This window comes from Ixodes scapularis, unplaced genomic scaffold, assembly GCF_016920785.2.
Source record: "Ixodes scapularis isolate PalLabHiFi unplaced genomic scaffold, ASM1692078v2 PGA_scaffold2__306_contigs__length_199485367, whole genome shotgun sequence".
Lineage (NCBI taxonomy): Eukaryota > Metazoa > Arthropoda > Arachnida > Ixodida > Ixodidae > Ixodes > Ixodes scapularis.
The window spans coordinates 13446679-13467412 of NW_024609857.1; the positions used below are offsets into that span (position 1 = coordinate 13446679).

The 20734-nt window shown below is 44.1% G+C and overlaps 1 protein-coding gene across 1 annotated transcript in view; it reads left to right on the forward strand.

Moving 5' to 3' along the window:
- The window catches only part of LOC8035246 (17-beta-hydroxysteroid dehydrogenase 13), a 225123-nt gene that overhangs the window by 195571 nt on the left and 8818 nt on the right, over positions 1-20734 (forward strand). The window contains exons 3-4 of the mRNA XM_029991898.4: positions 2558-2664; positions 6866-7003. Coding sequence (XP_029847758.1) covers positions 2558-2664; positions 6866-7003 — 245 coding nt within the window. The remainder of the gene's footprint in view (positions 1-2557; positions 2665-6865; positions 7004-20734) is intronic.

The window sequence follows — 20734 nt, forward strand, 5'->3', positions numbered from 1 at the left end:
GGGACTTGTCTTCTTCTATTGCTGCGGGAGCCGATCGACCGTGGAACTTGCACTGCGCGTCGTTTGTTTGATCCTCGTTTGGGACCTTATGGCTGTCGCGTATAATGGTGTCTGTAGTTTTACAGTCTCTCGCAACGCAAGAACTTTAGAATAGGCTCTGCTCTCCGGTTCTGAAAAAAAAAATGACGTCATTTTTCCATTCAGTACGAGCGCATTATTTTTTTTCCGGCGCCACAGAAAAAGAAAGGCGTTTTTCAGTGTCTATTTTTTCTTTCTTTGTTTTAGGACGGCACCCAAAAGGTCAAAGGTCCACCTGAAGCCCACCGTGCTTTAGCGTACTAAGTATTAAACTTATTGCTGCTTTTTTTTTTAGGCGGATCAATGTACATGTTGACTCGGAGAAACCCGTCCCTGCATGTACATTCTAGGTACACGTAAGAATGCGTGCAGATTGCAGCTGCAACAGTGTACTACACTCAATAACAAAGTTAAAAAAAAAGAAGATGAAAAGATTAGAATCGATAGCGACTTTACCCGGAGAAGGGCTTTTACTGCAGGGCGAGACAAATATATAGTAGTGCGTGTCGTTCTGTAGTAAAAAAAACTTAGTCTCGTGTAAAATCACTACGGTTAGAGAGTTTCGTTGCGACATGCGGTACAGTCTCTAATAGTGACCATCAAAAAGCATGTCTCTAATAGTGACCATCAAAAAGGGAATTTCCCAAGAAAATACAGTTTCGAAAAATAGTTAGAAGCCATCGGCTGGCAGGACGCTAAAAAATGCATTTCTATTAGGAGTTTATCGCGACCGTGTCCAAGAGCATCAACCAATGACGCAAGAATACCCATATTGTTGCGACGCAATTGACGTGGGTTTTTTTTTCTCGTTTGTTTACACTGACGTACATCTCAAATAAAGTAATCGTCTGCAAAGCTTTTTTTTTTTTTTGCGCATAGCCCGACGTGTTTAAGACTAGGTTTCATGTCACCTTTCTTTACATTATTCTCGGTAACGGAAGGCTGCTTAATTTTATGTGTCGTGCGTGCGCGCGTTCGGGTTGGGGAGGGGATCTGGCTGGGGGGGGGGGGGGGGGGGGGGGGGGGGGGGGGGCTTAGGAGTACTTTTAAAGAATTCAAAAGGATGGGTGTAGCCAAAAACGCGGGCTTAAATATGGTACTGCTATTTACACCCGAGATTAGTCCGGAATTGCGTGCCGCTCCCACCGAAAGAAAGCGGCGTAAAAGAACCGTCACACTTATAATCAAGTCCTTGTGGCGAGCACCGCTTTATAAGATTCGGAAAAAGAAACGTTTTTTGTCCACTAATGAGACAAATTTCGAGGTTCTATGGCAGCAAATTTCAACGCAGAATGTCGTCACTTAAGATTACAGTATTCGGGTATTTACAAACCCAGTCCTGTGTTTCATATAGAAAAAAATTGTTCATTGCCAGTTTTGAACGATTGTCGTAGACTTTAAGAGAAGGTTAAACAGATAAAGAAATAATTTGAAAATAGCAATCATACTCGTTTTTTTTGTTTTTTTTTCTGTGACTGATCAATAATTATTACTATTTTTCTGAAACGTAGTCGGTGTCATGGCCCGCATGCAAGCGTACGGCTGTTGTTTCTAACGTTAAGTGTATTGTTTTAAGCAACTGATGCGACAACTTTCTGTTGTTTAAAATTCACCCAAGTAAAACAAAGTATTGAAAGTACTACTTCGTCATGTCACCTATATTGGATAGTATAAATGCCCCACAATCATCAGATCCTTATTAACACGTATGTTAATAGCGTTTACGGGTTCCCTCCTATTTCTTTGGGAATCGTTTCGTGACTCTAACAATTGATAAATTCCAGTGAATATACTACTATCCGATTGAAATATTTTTTGTACTATATACTTCTCACGTGCTCAGGAAATCGTATAGTGATTGGCCCTTGTACAGTCTGTGGATCCCAGCCTGTTGACTACCGTTACGTGGTTTATACAACACTCTAAAAAAAAGCCCGTGAGTCTACTTATTTGCAAAACACTTGAAGAGCCAATCTCTGCGATGTACGAGATCATTTGAGCGAATGATGAGGCGGAACATCTGTTTAGACATCCAAATTAAGCCTGCGCTGTGGCATTACGCAATTCAAGCAGGGTGCTTTGCATTGCGTAACGCCAGAGCGGCGAGCGCAGACTTCATTTGAAGGCCTAAACAGATGTTCCACCTCATCCTTCGCTCAGCTGATCTCGGACATCGCAGAGATTGACTCTGAGTGTTTTGAGGGTAAGTTGACGCGCAGTCATTTTTAAGAGAGTTTTTAAAAGAGGATAGCGTAGACGTTCGAAACAAGGATGTGCTGCAACACTCTAAGAAATACGAAGCGCCTGCTTTCCCGCAGAGCACGTGGGGAGAGCCAATCACTGCAATCTACCTGGCGATCTCGGCGAACGACGAGGCTGGAAATATCGCAACAAACAAAAACAGCTGTCTGCGCTGTGACACTCAGCGTGACGTTTCACCGTGTACCTTGTCGAAAAAAATGTGCCTACCTCTTTCCAGATGGTGAAACACTTCCTTCCGTCCATGAAAGAAAGGGGAGAGGGTCACATCGTCTCCATCGCGTCGGCGGCAGGCCTCATGGGCTCGCCTTTCATGACGGACTACTGGTGAGCAGCCTGGTTGTGCAATTCGTCAAAAAAAACAAAAAAAAACGTGAAAAAAAAAAAAAGGATACGGGGTCTATGAAAGCATATGTACTTGTGTTCGCAAAGGACGTTTTGTCCAAATACGTATGGTTTAAAAACGTCAGGTCTGAACGTGAAACAAATTTTGAGGAACCCCCATTTTTATATACACACATTGTTTTTCATTTTGTGTATACGTAGCTCCAAATCTGATCTCATGCGATCTGAAAATCAAACTGGGTGGACATTTCGTGGCAAAATAAAGCGCGTTCGCGAGGAACGTGTGCTGAGAATTTGAGAAGCAAGAATGATCGAGTGAGAGCGCTAGGGGAAATAATACATTTTAAGAATGCATGCCGACGTCCCCAGCTCATCCTTTTTGCGAAACAATGAGCTCTGCGCTGACAGCCTGCGCGTGTCTGTCAGGGAAGAGTTCTTTACAATTCGGCCTTTCTTCGCACTCAGTTGTCCTTTCTTTTGAACGATAAATGTTTAATTCGACGGTTATTCCGCTCCCCCTCCATTATTCACGTGCTTCTAAGATAGGTGCGCACTAAAAGGAAAAGAAAAGGTCGTGCGTTTTTCTCAGACATGTTTAAGTTACTGAACTAAAGTAACATTATTCGTTATTCATTTAAAAAGTAACAAAACGAGTTACTCGTTAGTAGGACTCCGAATCAACACGTTACATCAGCTTGAAATTGGTCTAGGACATTTTGGTGTAGGACTTTTCGGTAGTAACAACAGCGCAAATATAACAACTGTTGTTCTGTAGGACATTTCGGTAGTAAGGTGTAGGGGGGTCCATATCACATGAGCGAATGACGTTTTAGCGAACAGCGACATTTGAGCGAATCGACGTTTTAGCGAATAACGGGGGCGCGCGTTAACCCATCCGCCGCGCTGCGCTTTACGCCGCTTCGCGGCGACAGTCTGCGGCGGCTCATTACAAAAATGTGAACCCATTTGGCCCACCCGAAAACGCCGCTTCGCGGCGTCCGACTATTCGCTAAAGTGTCATTCGGTGAAACGTGGGCGTTCGCTAAAACGTCATTCGATCAAGTGAGTGCCTCCCGGTGTAGGGTGTAAGACATTTCGGTAGTAACAACAGCTGTTGTTACTATGATGTTTCACCAATTTGTCCAAGCTTCCATCCTCAGAGGCTTTTCGGTGTAGACTTTTTAGTGGGGACTTTTCGGTGCACGGACATTTCGGTGCACGGACATTTCGGTGTATGGACATTTCGGTGTACGGACATTTCGTTGTACGCACTTCTGGGTGCGTGGACTTTTCGGTGTACGGACATTTTGGTGGGTATCATTGGAAGTCGTGGTTATCTTTTGATTGTCTCTGAATGTACATCGCATATTTTATGACCATACTCCTTATACACTCTAAAACAAGCCCGCGCGTCTACTTTTCCGCACAACACTCGGAGAGCCAATCACTGCAACTTACGGAGGCAACTCAGAAAACGATAATTCCGAAAGATACGTTTAGACCAAAAAAGCAATCTGAGTTCTGACATTAAGCAATGCAAGCGTGACGTTTTGCGTTGCTTAATGTCACAACTCAGACCGCGTCTTTTTTTCTTTTTTTGTCTAAACATATGTTTGGGCGTCGTCATTTGCTGAGCTGCCTCCGTAAGTTGCGGTGATTGGTTCTCCGAGTGTTGTGCGGGAAAGTAGACGCACGTGAGTTTTTTAGAGTGTAGTTACATGTTCATAAAGTGTTTATTCTCGTATGGGACATTCGTCATTGCCTCTACGAATAGCTATTCCTTTATTTGCTACGTTTATTAATCAAACGTCTAAGAAATTATATTCGGCTTACATGTACCGACTCGTCACTGTTTACAGTATATATGTGGTGACGTTTTTATTCCATCCCCCCGTTTTGCCTTTTCAACCCTAAAGCTAGACCGGTCCTTATATTATATATATACTGTATCAATGCCTGACGCTAAAAAACCCGTTGCATTTTTTGTAAAATGTATAAATTAGAGAGTTTTAGTAGATCGTTCCCATGACTCCGATAACGATACCCGATACTCCGCCACCGCCTTCCTTGTGCATGCATAGTATCGTTATCGGGGCTATCGGAGGTATCGGAACGATCTACTAAAACTCTCTATTGTTTAGCCTCTCATAATGATCGCCTTCGCAACCATATTTAAATATCTTTCCCCGCAATAAAATAACTTTATATATTATGGTTGGATCGAAGACACAATTATTTTTGTTGTCGAGGTCTATATTTTTTATATTTTTTTATATTCAAATTTGCAATTAATATCAATATATCTTATACTTTACATGCTTCAATTGAAGTTTACAAAAGTCCGCAGTGTTTGCAGGTTTAACCATTCATTTCTAAATACATATCGTAATTACGCCGAAATGTCCGTGCACCGAAACGTACGTACACCGAAACGTCCGTGCACCGAAACGTCCGTCCACCGAAAAGACCGCACTGAATTTGTCCTACACGGAAACGTGCTACACCGAACCGTTAGAATCTCGCTTGAAAGTTACGCGTTCCTCTTCTTTCGTTTTTATGGCGGAGCAGCCGCTTCGAATATTTTGTCGTCGTTAATAATTCCTCGATTCTTAGCACTTTCATTTGATGGTAACTGCGGCTATACTGACAAACCTTGCTCACGTCATTTCATAGTGTATCAGCGTTTTTGGTCGCAGTCAAAATTACAGGCGCGAGCTGGACCGAGAACTAGGTTGGGGTATGCTCATTTTCTAGACGTTCCCCTCCAGAACTAACTAAACACCGTTAATCGTTACTTCATCACCAATCAACAAAAACACGTTACTATACCCGTTTTCCCCTCAAGAACCGTAGTAAAAAAAAGTCCGTCTCATCGCGGAGTGATACTAATTTCCCCGTTTATGTAGAGAATTCAGATATATGTAGGTGCATTTTAGATTAAATGTATGTTATCTTATCAGGACGTACACGTTTCAAACGCCCAAAGCATCGCTTCTTGCTCCGACAACCAAATCTCGTCAGAACTTTTTCGCGCGGCGCATGAACAATGCGCAAAACGTCCTTTTTTCTTGGGGTGAAAACGAGTATAGTTGACTCTCGTAAAAGGTAACTAGGTCGTTACCTGCTTACCGAAAAGAAGTAACTAGGTACAAGTAAGGCATTACTTCTACTGCTCTATATACGTACGAGGCTGTTTTCTCCACATAAGGGTATTCCTGCCAACTATAAGAGAGCCAGAATGGAAAGTTGGGCGAGTTGGTATGAATCCATTTTGAAAGATGTTATTCACGCTGTTTTGCGCTGTTTTTCGAAATGGATAAAAGAGCGCGTCGAGCGAACAAAAAAACTCAGAACGCCGTTTGACTCAAAAGCGTCGTGTCCCCTCGGAGCAAAATAGAATATTTGAATCATTCCGTCGGGTTCGTTCTCGTGCTCCGAGGGAAATAGATCGATGCTCAGGCATTTTCAAAAGTGCATCCATTTTTAACGATAGTACTCGATTTTCATCCGCCTACAATGTCGCCTGAATGATTTTTTTTTTATTTGCGAGTGGTTTATTATATTTATCTTCTACGTTGCGTATATATATTTGGAGTTTGTGCGATGGATGTGCGTGCCTCCATGAAACGTGTGTCGTCCAGCTTTGAGCTGTTTCTCTTCTCGTGACGTCATCGCGTCACGTGACATCAACTTCCCCCGTTAAACGTATGAAAATTGAAAATTGGGAAAAACTGATATGTCACATGGCACCATCACGTCGTGAAATGTCAGGTCATGTTGCATCGCGTCGTGCGACCATCTCATGTGTCCTTAGTGTCGAACAGTATTTGCAGGTAAACCCTAATATTCGTTTTCTGCCTGATGCTTTTTTTTTTTTTTTTGCGTTTCAGCAATGCGCGTGCCCGACGACTCCGTGTTGTGTCGTCTATCTTTGAGTTATTTCTCTTCGCGTGACTTGACGTCACGTAACGTCGCGTGATCTCAAGGTCTCGTGGCACCGTGACGCAACGTTACATGCCCATCTTACGTCGTTGTCTGACACAATGTGCGGGTGACCCCTGAAATTCGTTTTCCGCGTAACACGCTTTTTTTTTGTGTGTGTGTGTGTGGTGTGTTCTTGAAACGTACGTGACACAGTCAAACGTGCGTTGAGCCGCGTGTCTCTATTTTTTCGCCGACGCAGCGCTTCCAAGTTCGCTGTCCTTGGCTTCATGTACGCCCTGGAGGAAGAGCTCTACCAGACGGGCGTCGAGAACATCAAGTTGACCACCGTCTGCCCGCTCTTCATCAACACGGGACTCTTTAGCAACGTTGCAGCGAGGTGAGCGCTCTTTTTTCTTTCTTCCTTCTCGCATTCATCTACATTAAGAACACGTGCACTTTCCCGCAAAGTATTTATGGGAGAGATAGTCGCTACAGTGTGATCCGATGTAGATAATCAGCGCCAAACGTGTATCTCGTCATATTTGTGCATTTGCTCTCACCTGCTAATTCAATCACGCGCAGTGAATGTGGCGTAATCCTGTGCTTTTTTTTTCTTTTTTTCTGTGCGTGTTTGATCCAGTTAGAGCAAACCAGAGCCGTGTATAGAGACAGTTTGGTCAATCGGAGGTGCGGGCAGAGCCAGGGCGTGCACCAGACGCAGAATGAAGGCTTGACATGCTCTCTTGGCCAACCAGAAGCCGAAAAGAATCTTCTAGCGGTGGTATAGCCAGAAACAGTTTTAATCATAGGTATATGGTTTTAACAAGCGCGTAAGAGTTAAATAGCGTTACCCTTCGTGGTTGAAAATAGAGTGAACGTAATGTTACGGCGATTATGATCTTGCAGAAAGATGTGAGGAACGAATGTGCCGCTCAACTCTGTTTTGCTAGGACAGAGTGTGGCCGCTCGGACGACAGAATCCCGGCCTTCGGCGTCTGGCGTACGGATTATGTCGATCGTACCGCTAGTCGCTCTTTTCGACCATGATTCTGTATGACCGTGATTGAAACATCACGTGCACCATATTTTCGATCACCGAGAGTTACTCCGACGCACTTATTAAGTTTGTTTCTCGGGACCACCGCCAGCGTATTATTTTCGGATTCTGGTTGGCCACGGTTGAATTTGTGAAGACGCCCTAGGGTGCTATGTTGCGCTTTTTGGACTCCCAGGAGACTAGGGAGAAAGAAGTGACGTCAACGATACAGCAAACGCAGATTGGATGTTGACAGAAGAAAACAAAATCAACATCCAATCTGCATTTGCTGCGTTGTTGACGTCACTTCCTTCTCCCTAGTCTCCTGGGAGTCCAAAAAGCGCAACATAGCACCCCTGGAATACGCCCAGCACGCTTTCGGCCGATGGCATCTCCTCATTTGCGTCCTACACTTCCCAATGAATGGCCAAACTCTCTGTATATGCGGCTCTGGAGCAAACACAAGAAGAAGACGAGAACCATGACAATGCACTTTTCGCGCTGCTTGATATTCTCCCCATCAGACTGTAGCGTTGGGTGCCGTCAGACTTAGAGAGTTTTAGTATGGCGTACGTGGGAGCAAAAAACGCGAGCGCTGTGCGTTAGCGTTGCGTGCTCCACGCTGCGCACGCGCGTCGTAATTCGCAATCCAAGACGCAGTTTGGCGCTCTGCGCACGCTCACTGTGGAGCACGCAACGCTGACTCACACGCACATGTGCTTGCGTTTGCCCGTATACGCCATACTAAAACTCACTCTATCGACCTATTTCGAGGAAGGCACCTATACACAAACTCCCTAATGCTAGAACCATACAACCACGCACGCGCATATACATATTCATATATTTCACGTTTGACACACTTTCAAAACAGTTGTTAGTTTATTGCGACAAACCAACGCTATAGGAGGGGGTAATAAAAACGTAATCTCGCGGGGTACGCTAGGGTATAGCCTTCCCATTGTTGCCTTATTTGGCCACGGTGGCGCTGGTGATCGACCGAGGGTGGCGCGCTCTGGGATCCTTTGCAACAGCTGCGTGCATGGAACCGACCTTCAGCTTTTCTTTCGTCCTAATTTGTTTATGCAACTTCATCATCCCTGCAGCTGCACAGGTTCTTGCCGTTTTAGACCCTAAGGCGTCCTTTTCCCCCGATTGGCCTTCAGTTACGACGAGTCTCGGTTAAGCCGAGATAAGGTCAGCAATGGCGGCCGTAATTCACATCAAGTTCAGCCACAGCCAACGTTAATATCCGATTGATACAATCCAGCAAGCGCCAAAAAGTGCATCGTCATGGCCCTTGTCGTCTTTGTGCGTTTGCAATCGCCGACTGAGCTAATCCCGCGCGGAAAAAAAAAAGCGCAGGATCAGGGCGCATTAGTTGTGCGTGATTGGTTTAGCCGGTTATATACACCTTTGCAAGTGGGATCCCGGCTTAACCTCGAACCGCGCGCCAAGGTGAGGCGAACCTACTCTCCAGTCAAGGCGTTCGCTGGTTGTCGTACAATGTTGCCAAGCGTCTCTCGCCGAAGCGTACATCACTGAGCGCAGAAAGAAATTTTAAAGAATAATTATAAAACGTACACGTGTCATCTTCGACCGCGAAATAGCGAGGGCAATTAAATAAAATGTCTAAAGCGGTAACAAATCGAAATTTTTCAAGAAGATCTAAAGTCTCGAGGCGATCTCTTCAGAATGCGCCAAAAGTCGCATGGCCTTTGCATCAACGATGGCTGCGCTCGCGGCAGCTCTGGCTTCCACAACATGCAGGAACAGAGGCTGCGATAGTTATAAAGTCAGCTCCAACCCTTAAAGATGCCCCGTCCTACAATATGTGACGCTACGATTCTGTCTGGATACCTCCTCCTGCGTTCCGAGACAGTAAGTGTGCCGCTAACGTAAGCCATCGGCGATGCAGCAAACGGCACCATCTTGTCATCGCGCACCCCAATGACGTGCCCCTGGCGCACCCCAGCATGGCGGAAACGGTACGGGGCGCCAGCATCGCTCAAAATGGCAGCGCACAGGAGTCTTTCTTGCAAACGTGTATAGCAAACACATAAAGACGCGAGCGCCATGAGGATACACCTTTGGCGCTGCTTGATTAGCCCCACCCGATCGTTGGCTGCTGTCGGATGAATGGCTGGATGGATGGATGGATGTTAATGGATATACCCTTTGTAACGGGCGGTGGCTTGCGCCACCTAGGACTTAATGTGAAATAAAGTATAGGCGGAAATCCAGAAAAACCGACGCTGTAAACAACCATCTCCAGAAACTAAAGGTCTGGCCGCCCGCTCCCGGTGACGACAGTGTAGTTAGGCCAGCGAGCGCGAAAAAGCGACAGTCGGCTGGGCGCTGGGCGCTCTCAAAAATCTGTCCGATGCTTACACGGCAGAAAAAAGCACTTTGTTCAAAAAAGCACGCTGTACAGTACACTGAATGTGTGACCAATGTGGCCTATGAGATTCCATTAAGATGTGGAAAAGTTTATGTTGGACAAACCGGGCGCTGTTTTAACGATAGGGCACGCGAGCATAATCTTTCTGTGCAGAACAATGCGGGGGGACACCTGGCAGACCACTGCAGGGGATGTGCTGACTGTAAGCCTCTTTTGGCTGAAACAAAGTTTTTAAAGAAATCAAAAGATAAGACAAAGAGAGAGATTATAGAGGCCTTTTATATCAAAAAGAAAGATGACAAATGCGTTAGCACGCCTTCTCTCTTTTTGCTTCAGAAAGAAGTAATGTTTCTAGATAGTTGCTTGTGAGAGTGGTGATTGGTTGCAGTGTGGGTTTAGCATACCATCTTGTGTATAAAAGTGACAGTGTTGTTTCTAATAAAATCAGTTGTGAGTTAGCGCCCGTCCTGTCGTCTTCGTGTCTTTATTGTCCTTGTTGTGTTGCGCTTTTTAACCTTTTAAATCAGACCGTTTTCACAATTATTTATCTAGGTCTCTTTTAGAAATCCAAATCGCTGCTCTGGAATTACTATAATCTTAATTTAAAGCATTTTTTTTTACGCCCATGCTTACTATGGAACTAGGAAATGTGTGGAACTGTTTATTATGCTTAGCACCTTCCGGGTGGTTCCCTGAAAAATAAACGAAGAGCACGCTCTCTTGTTGACATGAGTGGCCGTCCACATGTTGGACGGCCACTTTTATATTTAAGAAAATGTACGAAAATAAGCGACGGTGCGCTATTTGGGGGGTCGTTTGTTGTATATAAAAATAGATAGTTTTAAGAGAGCGAAACAAGCAAATGCGACACGAAGTGTGACCAATCGACTACGTGTCAAAAGGTTTTTTTTTTTTTTTTTTTTTTTTTTTATTATTGACGAAGGAAAAGTAAGGGCACTGTACCAAAACTTTTTTTATATATAAAAGACTTCGTACGGCTGCCGTTTCCGCGGCAGCTGATGCAACCGCAATCTTTACCGAGAAACGCATGCGGGGCGCGTTACATGCTTCGTATTGTTTGCGGGGCTAGTGGCACCGCTCCACACTTCGTATTCTGCCGTTGCCGCGGGTTATGCAGCCGCAATCTTTACCGAGAAACGCATGCGACGAGCGCTATACGTGCTTATCATCAATCACATGGTTTCAGACATGTACAAGTTACTCAAAAAAAAGTAATTAAGTTAAGTTACTGAGTATTGACCTCAAAATTAATTTGAGTAGAGTAGAAATTACTCAAATGGAAAGTAATTGAGAAAATTACTAATTACCGCGAAAAAGTAGTGAATTACTTTTGAAGTTACTTTGAAGTTACTTTTATATGTTTTTTTATGGTAAAAAGAAAGTACATAGGTTTTAATTCGTTAGCGAAATTGTGCTAGCCAAATATGGATCGGATCGTTTTTTCAAAGAAGTGCTTCGATAGCTGGTTCTGCTTCTGGCGTGCCTAATTGTTCTGTACTTTCCTGTTTGTTTGGTCAGTGATGTATACTGCAAATGTGTCATTTCTACTTTGAGGTTTAGCACTGCCCGAGCTTGATTTTTAGGCAGTGTTCGCTTCAGTGGCGTCACAGAGGGGGGGGGGGGGGGGGGGGGGGGGGCGCACCGCCTCGGGTGCAGGGCTTAGGGGTTGTCGCGGCAGTCCATGAGAGGGGGGGGGGGGGGGGGGGGTGCGTTTGGCGGTCTTCCGTTCCGGGTGCCACTGAGCCTCGTGACGCCGCTGGTTTGCTTGTTTACAATGTTGCGTAAAGTACATCTAAAAAGTACTTGAAGTACAAAGTAAATGAGAGGTTATGTACTTCAAGTAAAGTAGTAAGTACACCGGGTGCAGCGTACTTGAAGTAACGTACTATAAACACAATATATATCAAGGTGAAGTGCCAGTATTTTTAACAGAATCCTTTATGATGCCCTTTCATTCCCTATACAGTGTTTGTTTAACTGGCACGCAATGCTCCAGAGGTAATCGGAGGTGCATCAGTTTTTTACGGAAATGGCAGAAATATTGTATAAAGTCAAGTCGCCACAGAGTAGTTGTTTTACTCTCGCTGACGAGCTATTTGACACAATTAACTTATAAAACACCAATTTGTGTCGGTCTTATAGCCGCCATTACTTCACTCAGAGAAATGAGCAGATGACGTCTTGAAAAAGTGCGTTTTCACACGACGATACGCCATTTTTTTTTATTATTATTATTTCGGGGGAATGCACATTAAAGTCGAGAGTTTTACTTTATTCGGAAAATATAAGTACATGCCCAGAGAATGTACTTCAAGTAAAGTACAGGTTTTCTAAACAGTAGTACTTTAAGCACCATGCACTTAGAGTACTTCGCAAGACTGCTTGTTTATTTTTTTTATATATAAAAACGTTGGGGGAATTGCTAAGGTTTTCGAACGATCTTCAAATCTTTGAAGATCTCCAAATTCTATGTTTTGGAAGGAAAGGCAACGCAAAAAGCATTGCATTGCCCTTTAGCACGCGATTCTTCGAGTACAGCACAAACTACGGGAGCACCAGATGAGCTTCAGAGCAGGTGCTGCATTTTGTTGCCTCCTTTTATAAAGGATGCAGTGTGTGCACCTCCGGTAGTGGGCGAGAGTTTGTACGTTGGGGAGAAGCGGGGTCCAGCCCTTTCTTCAAATGGGTCAAGTCTCCTTGAGCTTCGGACAGAGAAACGCCAGTCTTCGGCGCTAATCCCGCACTTACTGGGCCTCTCTTGCGTCGTGTCTGTTCGCTCCCCGCGCCTCGTAGCAGTGTTGTTGCAGTGTGTGAAAAAAAATATCTTTTAAAAAAGAATTCTTTCTTTTTTTTTTCTGGGGGGGGGGGGGGGAGTGGGGGGAGGGGGGTTGGAGTTTCCAAACCATTTTCTCCCCCCACCCCCTTCTTACGCCACATGCTTCCCCCTCTTTGCAAATATCAGCTGATCTTCCAACCTCTTTTCTCTTTTGTGCAGGAACGTTTGTTGATAGGCAAAAAAACCCACTAAAATTCGAAAGTGATTTGTAACTTGAGTAGAAGTTAGTGAGTAGAAGTTAGAACAGTAATTAAAGTAAACTGCTAATTACCGAAATAAAAATGTAATTGAAAGTTACTAAACTACTCATAAAAGTAGTTAAACTACAGTAACTTGAGTAGAGTAGTTGAACTACGTAGAAATCTGCATGGTTTTGACACTTGTTTTGTGGTTTTCTTATTGAAACAAGTGTCAAAACCACGTCATAAGAGTTAAGGCTCGCACGGACGTTGATAAGTCGCGCGCGATGGTTTTTTGTTGACTATTTCTTCTGTCGACAGCTGTTCTGTCGACGAGCACGAAAAAACCCGACCAACGACTCCATATACAGCTTCGATGTAAAAAGAAAAAGGAAAGGAGTATTTCCTCAGGGCACACGGCAGATGCTCGGCGGTGAAAACTCACTGTTGGCTCTCCTCGCTTAGCCTAGGAGCAGTGACGTAGCTGACGAAACAAAACGAAGCGCGCAGGCTTTAGTTTCTATAAGATGTTGTGTAAATAAACGCAGCAATTGCAGGCGTGCTCGAGACATTCTGACGCAAGTTATCAGCGGGTCTTTGTTGACTCATCGACGCCGTCCCAAGGCAAAGAACAAAAAAACGCCGGGGTAAAGAAATAAAGAGAGAGTCTCATTATTTGTCCGGAGTGACGGGCCCGGATCGATGCACATGGTCTCGCTCGAAGTGGAAGCAAGAGCTTTCATTGACAGCTTTCTGATGAGCTGCGAGGGCTGGTCTGACACAAACATTTAGGGAACGGAGAAGCTGGCTTCCTTCCGCGCCAAGGAACATGGAAACCCGGAACCGCTGAGAGAATATAGGTGACAAATGACAGCCTGTCGAGAAAATAGAGTTGCAGCTGACTAAAAGCAAAACATTTTTATTTATTTTTTTTTTTTTTTTGAAGGTTAGTGTTAGACGACGATATCGAAAAAAGCTAAAAAGGACAATTCGAAGCAATGCAGCAGAAAAAAAAAAAAACAATACTGAAATGGCCCGTTGACGGGCTATCACCGGACACAGGAAACGCAAAAGAATGACATGACGCTGAAAAAAAAAAAAAAAAACCTATGCTTGTTCTAAAACCAACGGGAAAACATAAGTCGCACGACAGAACATTTTTTTTTTTTTTTTTTTACGGAGAAGCTTGTTTTGGGGGGGCGGGGAAAGGGGGGGGGGGGGGGGGGGGCAGCGCAGCGGATGCCACGAGCCACCACCGTCAATCCCAGGCCGTGCCAGTGTCACGTGATCCTGGGGATGAGGGGCGCAGTGAGGCGCAGAGAGCGTATCACGCGCTACGTTCACAGAGCCGGATTGGTTGCGTAAGATTAAACGCAGTATAAAAACGGGAGAACATGACAGAGAAGTCGAGGAGACACCAAAGCTAATTAAGGGGAATATAGCAAGGATTCCGGCGTAAGCTTCTCTGTGTAGTCAGTCACTGACGGGCTTGCGACGACACCATTATAAGCGTGGGGCCGTTGCTGTTTTCGTATCGGCGTCAACGCGCGCTCCGCGACGTGGAACTTTTGTGCCGTGTTGTGGGCCCAATGTCCGTAGAAAAGCGCGGGCCTGACACATAGGGCATATTAAAACACACACACACACATAAACACATACACACACTGTAAAATAGTTTGTTGTTGGGCTCGTGTTTGTTTCTCTCTCTTGTGTCCGTCTTTTTTGCGCAAAACCATGAAGCCAAACACACACACACCGTCGTGCAAAATCTGTCATGTAGTTAATTGCAACAAAAAATGGCTGTATACACGAATAAAGAAAACTCTGGCGAGCAGACACTTTGTATAACGAACCGGGACAGCGAGAGTGCGTTATTTTAATAGTGTTCTGACAACGTGTCACGCATACGCCCAGTTTTTTTTTTTTTTTTTTTTGTTTACATTCAAAACACCGTTGAAAGCGGCAGTCCTGCTGGCCACATCCTCGCTCATTGGCGAATACTTTCTTTCTATACTGATGGTTGTCTCTTTACGTGCTGCGCCGCCTTACCTGGTGTTTTATAACGTAAGTACCGCCACCGCCGTCCCAAATTCAAGCTTGTCACTAAAAAATGTCGACAACGGGTGTTCAGACCCGAATTAAAGCAAATCAGGATGTTTGTCTGCTCATCGACAACATCATCCAAAATACCGGATGTCTCTAAAGCCTCGAAAACTCACCCACCTCGGTTTGTGGTTGTTGTTGTTGCTGCTGTTTTCTATATATGTTTACCGCGGGTGGGCGTTTGATCGGGATTCGACTGTTTAGTCGACCACCTGGTTCGGTATCGAACTCTCATAAACAGGTTGCAGCAATTAATGATTACACGTCTGGCGTTTAAACACGCACGTATAAATAGTCGCAAAATATAGGGTGTCACGAACCGGAAAAATCGGCGCCTGCACTTAGAAAGCTCGAACTGTCACCAAATTTGAACGGCGCAGGTCAGTATTACTATGTTAAATTTAGAAGCGTAGTTCTCTTGCTGTAAAAAATGAGAGCAACAAACATGCCAAGGTCAACGTTCGCAGACGACCGAGTTAGCGACGCTATTAACTTGTGGCGCCATCTCCCGATGGACGTATAGCGAGCACACGGTGAAACTCACCTGCTCAGTGCACATTCGGCGAGTGTTTGAGCGTTCCGTGTCCAGGCGCCAATTTTTACGGCGCGTTTGACAGCGTCGGCTTCGCTTGAGCCACGCTACGGTATATTGTAAAGGGAAGCAACGCAGACAAAGACGTGGCAAGGCAGGAAAAAGGAGTGCAATGCATTGCGGGACTATTATAGGAATAGACCCCTTCAAAAATTAACTCCTCTTACGGTCGATCTGAAAGTACCGCAAAGTGGCGTGCGCAAAAGGCATCATAAGAGTGGCAAGTTTATCAACTGTACGAATTTTTTTGAAGGAAGTATTTTATCAGTTATAAACTTGCCAGCTTATAAGGTTTTATTTTTTTTTTTTCGAACGCCATTTTGCAGCATTTTCACATTCACCGTAAGAGAGCGTAATTTTCCAATGGGTTTGTAAAAGGTCTGAAACGCGAAGGCTCGAGTTGACCGCAACAATAGTTATCAAAGTTGGGTATTTCAGACTTCACCGGGGAAGTTGTTCAGACACGGAAGTGGTCGTACCGGTAGTTCTCTAGTTCATCTGGTTCCCTCGGAGAACGCAAAGACAATGGCCTCGGGGAAGCGATTCCGATCAATAATCGAGTTTGGGAAAACGTCAAGGCGAAACGGAGCGCAGCCAGTGTTTGCTTTGGTTAGCGTCAACATCGTTTTAAAAAATCTAATTAGACACTGCTTCCGGTTAGTGTGACGTTATCTGTCTCATCGACGCCGGAGGACGATTTGGAAGGTACACAGCGAGTGCCACCGCAAGATAAATATAATACGCGCGCAGAAACGCACACATACACACACACACACACACACAAACACACCAAAATACGAAGCGGGGGCAGTGCCTGTATGGCCGACCCCTTACATTGGTCTCGAATTTCGTGTAACCTTGTCGGCGTGCGCGAGGACTCTTCGATACCAGCACCTTTTGTATGTTTATTGATCGGTGGGAAAACTGTTTTTGCTGCAAAACTCTTTAGTGAAAACTTGGAAAGTCTTCGGCAATAGTTAGGTTTGCGGTGGGTATTACTCGAGTTAGTAATTTTCTTTTTATAAATTGAGCTCTTGAGGAGAGATTTATCCTGGTTTGTCTGAGTAAGACTTCCGCTTCAATATTCATTTGCATATTATTCGACTTCATCTCTGTATCAAACACTTACAATACTCGGAAGTTCGAGTATTGCGGGCATACTCGAAACTCAGACCTTTTTATCTTTATTTGAATGTTCGCAATGCTCGAGAGTTCCACAACATTTGTCACGTTCGTAATCCGTTCGGGCGGGTCAGTTTGCTCCTTTGAGTGCGCTTCTCACCGGGGACTAGTACATTGCGGATAAGCGACACCCACGAAGTAGGCGCAGCTGTCCTGTGTGTCTCGCTTCGCCGCAATGATCCCGCGTACTTCGGATTCCTTTACAACGGGATGACGCACACGGAAAGGTCGGGTATTTAAAAGCAAATTAAAACTTGGTGAATGCTAATGTAGTTACTATACCTTGCAGTAAATATTATTTTTTTAAACAGAAACGAGGCCAGAATATGCGGCTATATTTGATAGACTGTAATGAATGTCGTGACGAGTTGCAACGATTGGTCGGGATTTTTTCTTTTAAGTAAAAACTGCTTGACAAATCTCCTTCAATCCCAAAGTTTTAACCGACCGTCCGCGCATTCCCGCTAAATTTAGCGAAAAACTGACGTCACATGACCTAAACACTGTTTCCCTTCCCCCCTAAATTTAGCGGGGAAAATTGACGTCACGTGACCTTAGCAGTAATTAAATTTCCCCGTTAAAATTGAACGACGATACTCATAAAAATATGGGTGCTTCTTCACTCCCCGAAACGACTGTCTTCTATTGAAGTTTAAGCAATGGTTTCTTAAATACCAACCATTTAATGAATTATAAAACTTTCAAGGTAGATCGTTGGCAATTTTATTATATAATGCGATATTTAAATTTAAATATAACTAGAGTTTCTAAAAGATCTTGAACATATGCAAATGGTCTGCATCATAGGTCTAATTTATATATCGAACCCCTCTTTTAGTTATCGTCCCTATAAAAAGGATCCATTTCTCTGCGGATACAGTCAATAAACTTAAATTTAAAAATCGTCGTTATCATTCAATAAATGGATGTTGGAGAATACCCCAACGAAACTGAGTGGATTTTTCAAAGACGCTATTATTTATTCTTCCTGTTTTTGTTGTGCATCACCCTAAAACTCTACATATATATTGCCATTTGTGTGAATAAGTAGATGAAAAAGGCTTTGTTTCCGAACGGTATGAGTTTCACGGTTTTATTAAACTTCCATGCCTTCAACAAAACATTCATGTTGCTACTAAAATTTTCTTTATTATTACAATATCTTTGTCGAATACTATTTTGTTTACCCCTGAATCCGTGCCTAAAATAGCCATTCACACGCGTAAATGCTATGTGTTTTATTACTCAGAACGGGATTCAGACGTGGTTGCTGCAACAAGTCTTTTTCAATAACAAGAATGGCTCTAGTCACAACAACAAAACAACCCTGCTACCATATCTGCTGATTTTACGCATAATTAAACTATTACTTGATCGTTTGAAGGAATCAAGCAATCTGTCGTGCAATCGATGCACGTAGGTATAAAATAAAGATGGCATCGTCTGTTAGGCATTGAAAGGCCAACACACGAATCTAAGCACAGCATTTGGAGCGTAATGAATGAAAACGAAGCATGGTCTTGTGCTCCAAATTGGACGTTTGGTTTCTCCAAGAGGGGCTTTGAAATGGCTCGGACCGAAAACATCAAAGGGAGCGTTCATTTCGTGACATGGCCAGAGCCGCAAAACTTATTGGGGCAGTATCTGACTCTAAATTTGGCATTCAATGTTGTTGTTTTTTTTTTACTAATTAGTGTAGAGTGACTGGCAGCGTGACATCAGTGTCAAAAATTATTCATACTGAAGAAAAAAAAGTAAAAAAAAAGACGTCTCCAAGATCGTGTGTCAATCACCAAAGTTCTGAAACTTTTTTTTTTAACTTGTTGTTTTCCCGTCAAATGAACGAGGTGTAGCCTTAACGACCGGCGTCGAGCTCGATAAATTATCTCGCTTCATAAAAAAAACCTACATGTTCCGTATAAACCCGGATCGCGCAGGCAGACTGCTGGCTAAAGTGACCCTTTTTTTGTGTTGTTGTTTACATGGAGTGTTGTTCTCTAACTACGGTGTTGCCGTATAATGACGGCATTGTTAAGGCATGCCGCTGGTGTGGAGATGAGTTATGTGATGTTTGGCAGAGAACATACGGCACGTGCGCGTTTGGGGTCCCCCTGGAATGCAGCCGCGCGAGCCTCGTCATCGTCAACGGGGTAACGGGCACTTAGCACGCTTGGCTGAGCGTCCGTGGAAAGTCGCGCTAATGTAAGATTAATGTAGCTCGGATAGGCTTGTACGTGAGATGAGAGGAAACGCGCTGCCGCCTACGTTACACTAGAGTGAACTATGGGGAGTTCCCGAGAAACGAGAACCGTGTTTTTCGACCCCGGTAGATAAACTATGAATCGCAGAAAGTTCAAACTACGTGAGAATGTGACGCTATAGCGGTTGGGAAAGAACGCGCGCGTATGAGAACATAACGCGACTTGAATAAAAATATAATCAAAAGGAAATTTTTTTTATGAGCAGACGTCCACCTAAGCCTAATATCGTCAAAACAGGACTTGACTATATTGTCGACGGTTCACACTAAAAAAAAAAGGGGGCATATTTTTACACACCTTGTTGCATATAATGCACCCCAAAATTTCACTTCAGCGTGCAGCACACTGACGTTAAACTGACGGTACCAACTTTGACAAGCGGCTTAATCGCCGAGTCTAACTGCAAAAAAAAAAAAAGATTTTTTTTTTGGTCTTAATGCAAAACCTCAGTGTATTTTTTTTTTCTGTAGTCTTTGATATGTATAGGGTGGTTCAAGTCACCAGGCTCGATCTAAAATGGACCGTAAAAATAGACGCCTGCACGTAGCAATCTAAACTTTTCGTCAAAGATGTACTTCACAGGTCGGTTTTTTCTTGTAAAATTACAAAGCGTAGTTCTCTTTCTGTAAAAAATGAGGCCAAAAAACGTGCTAGGGTCTACGGCGGGCAGCGACGCAGACGACAGGGGTTCAGTAGCGGGGTGTGTTTGGCGTTCGTAATGATAGATGGCGCTACCTCCTTATTGAGACTGCTCAGGACCACCGTGGTTTATTAAAATGAACATAATCTTTTTGAAATGTACTTTTGGTTAAAAAATAAATGCGGACAGTAAAAACAAAACTTGAAGCGAAAAAACGCGTCTGCCTATCGGCGGCGCTTTTGCTGCCAACGGATTTTGTCTGCGTGTCGTCTGCTTTCTTTCGGTGGTCGGCTGCGCCTTCGGACGCTGCTCTTGACGCCATCTATCAATACGAACGCCAAACACACCCCGCTACTGAACCCCTGTCGTGCGCGTCGCTGCCCGCCGTAGACCCTGGCAAGTTTCTTGGGCCTATTTTTTACTAACAAAGAACTCCGCTTTGTAATTTTACAAGAAAATACCGACCTGTGAAATACACCTTTGACGAATAGTTTAGATGGCTACGTGCAGGCGTCGATTTTTACGGTCCATTTTAGATCGAGCCTGGTGACTTGAACCACCCTATACTTTAGCTGTTTTATATGTTACATCGCACCGTCGTCAAGCCTCTCGTGAAGGTTGGGGCCGTTAGATCGACGTCAGTGTACGTGAACTGAAGTTTTGGGATGTATTATATGTGACAAGGGGTGCGATGCCTACACCCTTCTTTTTTCTTGTTTCTTTTTAGAATGCTGTGGGATTTATATTAGTGGAAAACGCTTGTCAGCAAGAAAAAGGATGATGTTTTCTTTCTTGGTGACAAGTTTTTCTGCGCTGGAATAGATGCTACAGGCGTCTACAGTGTGATTTCCTGTTTTGGTGTAATTAGGTTGAGATG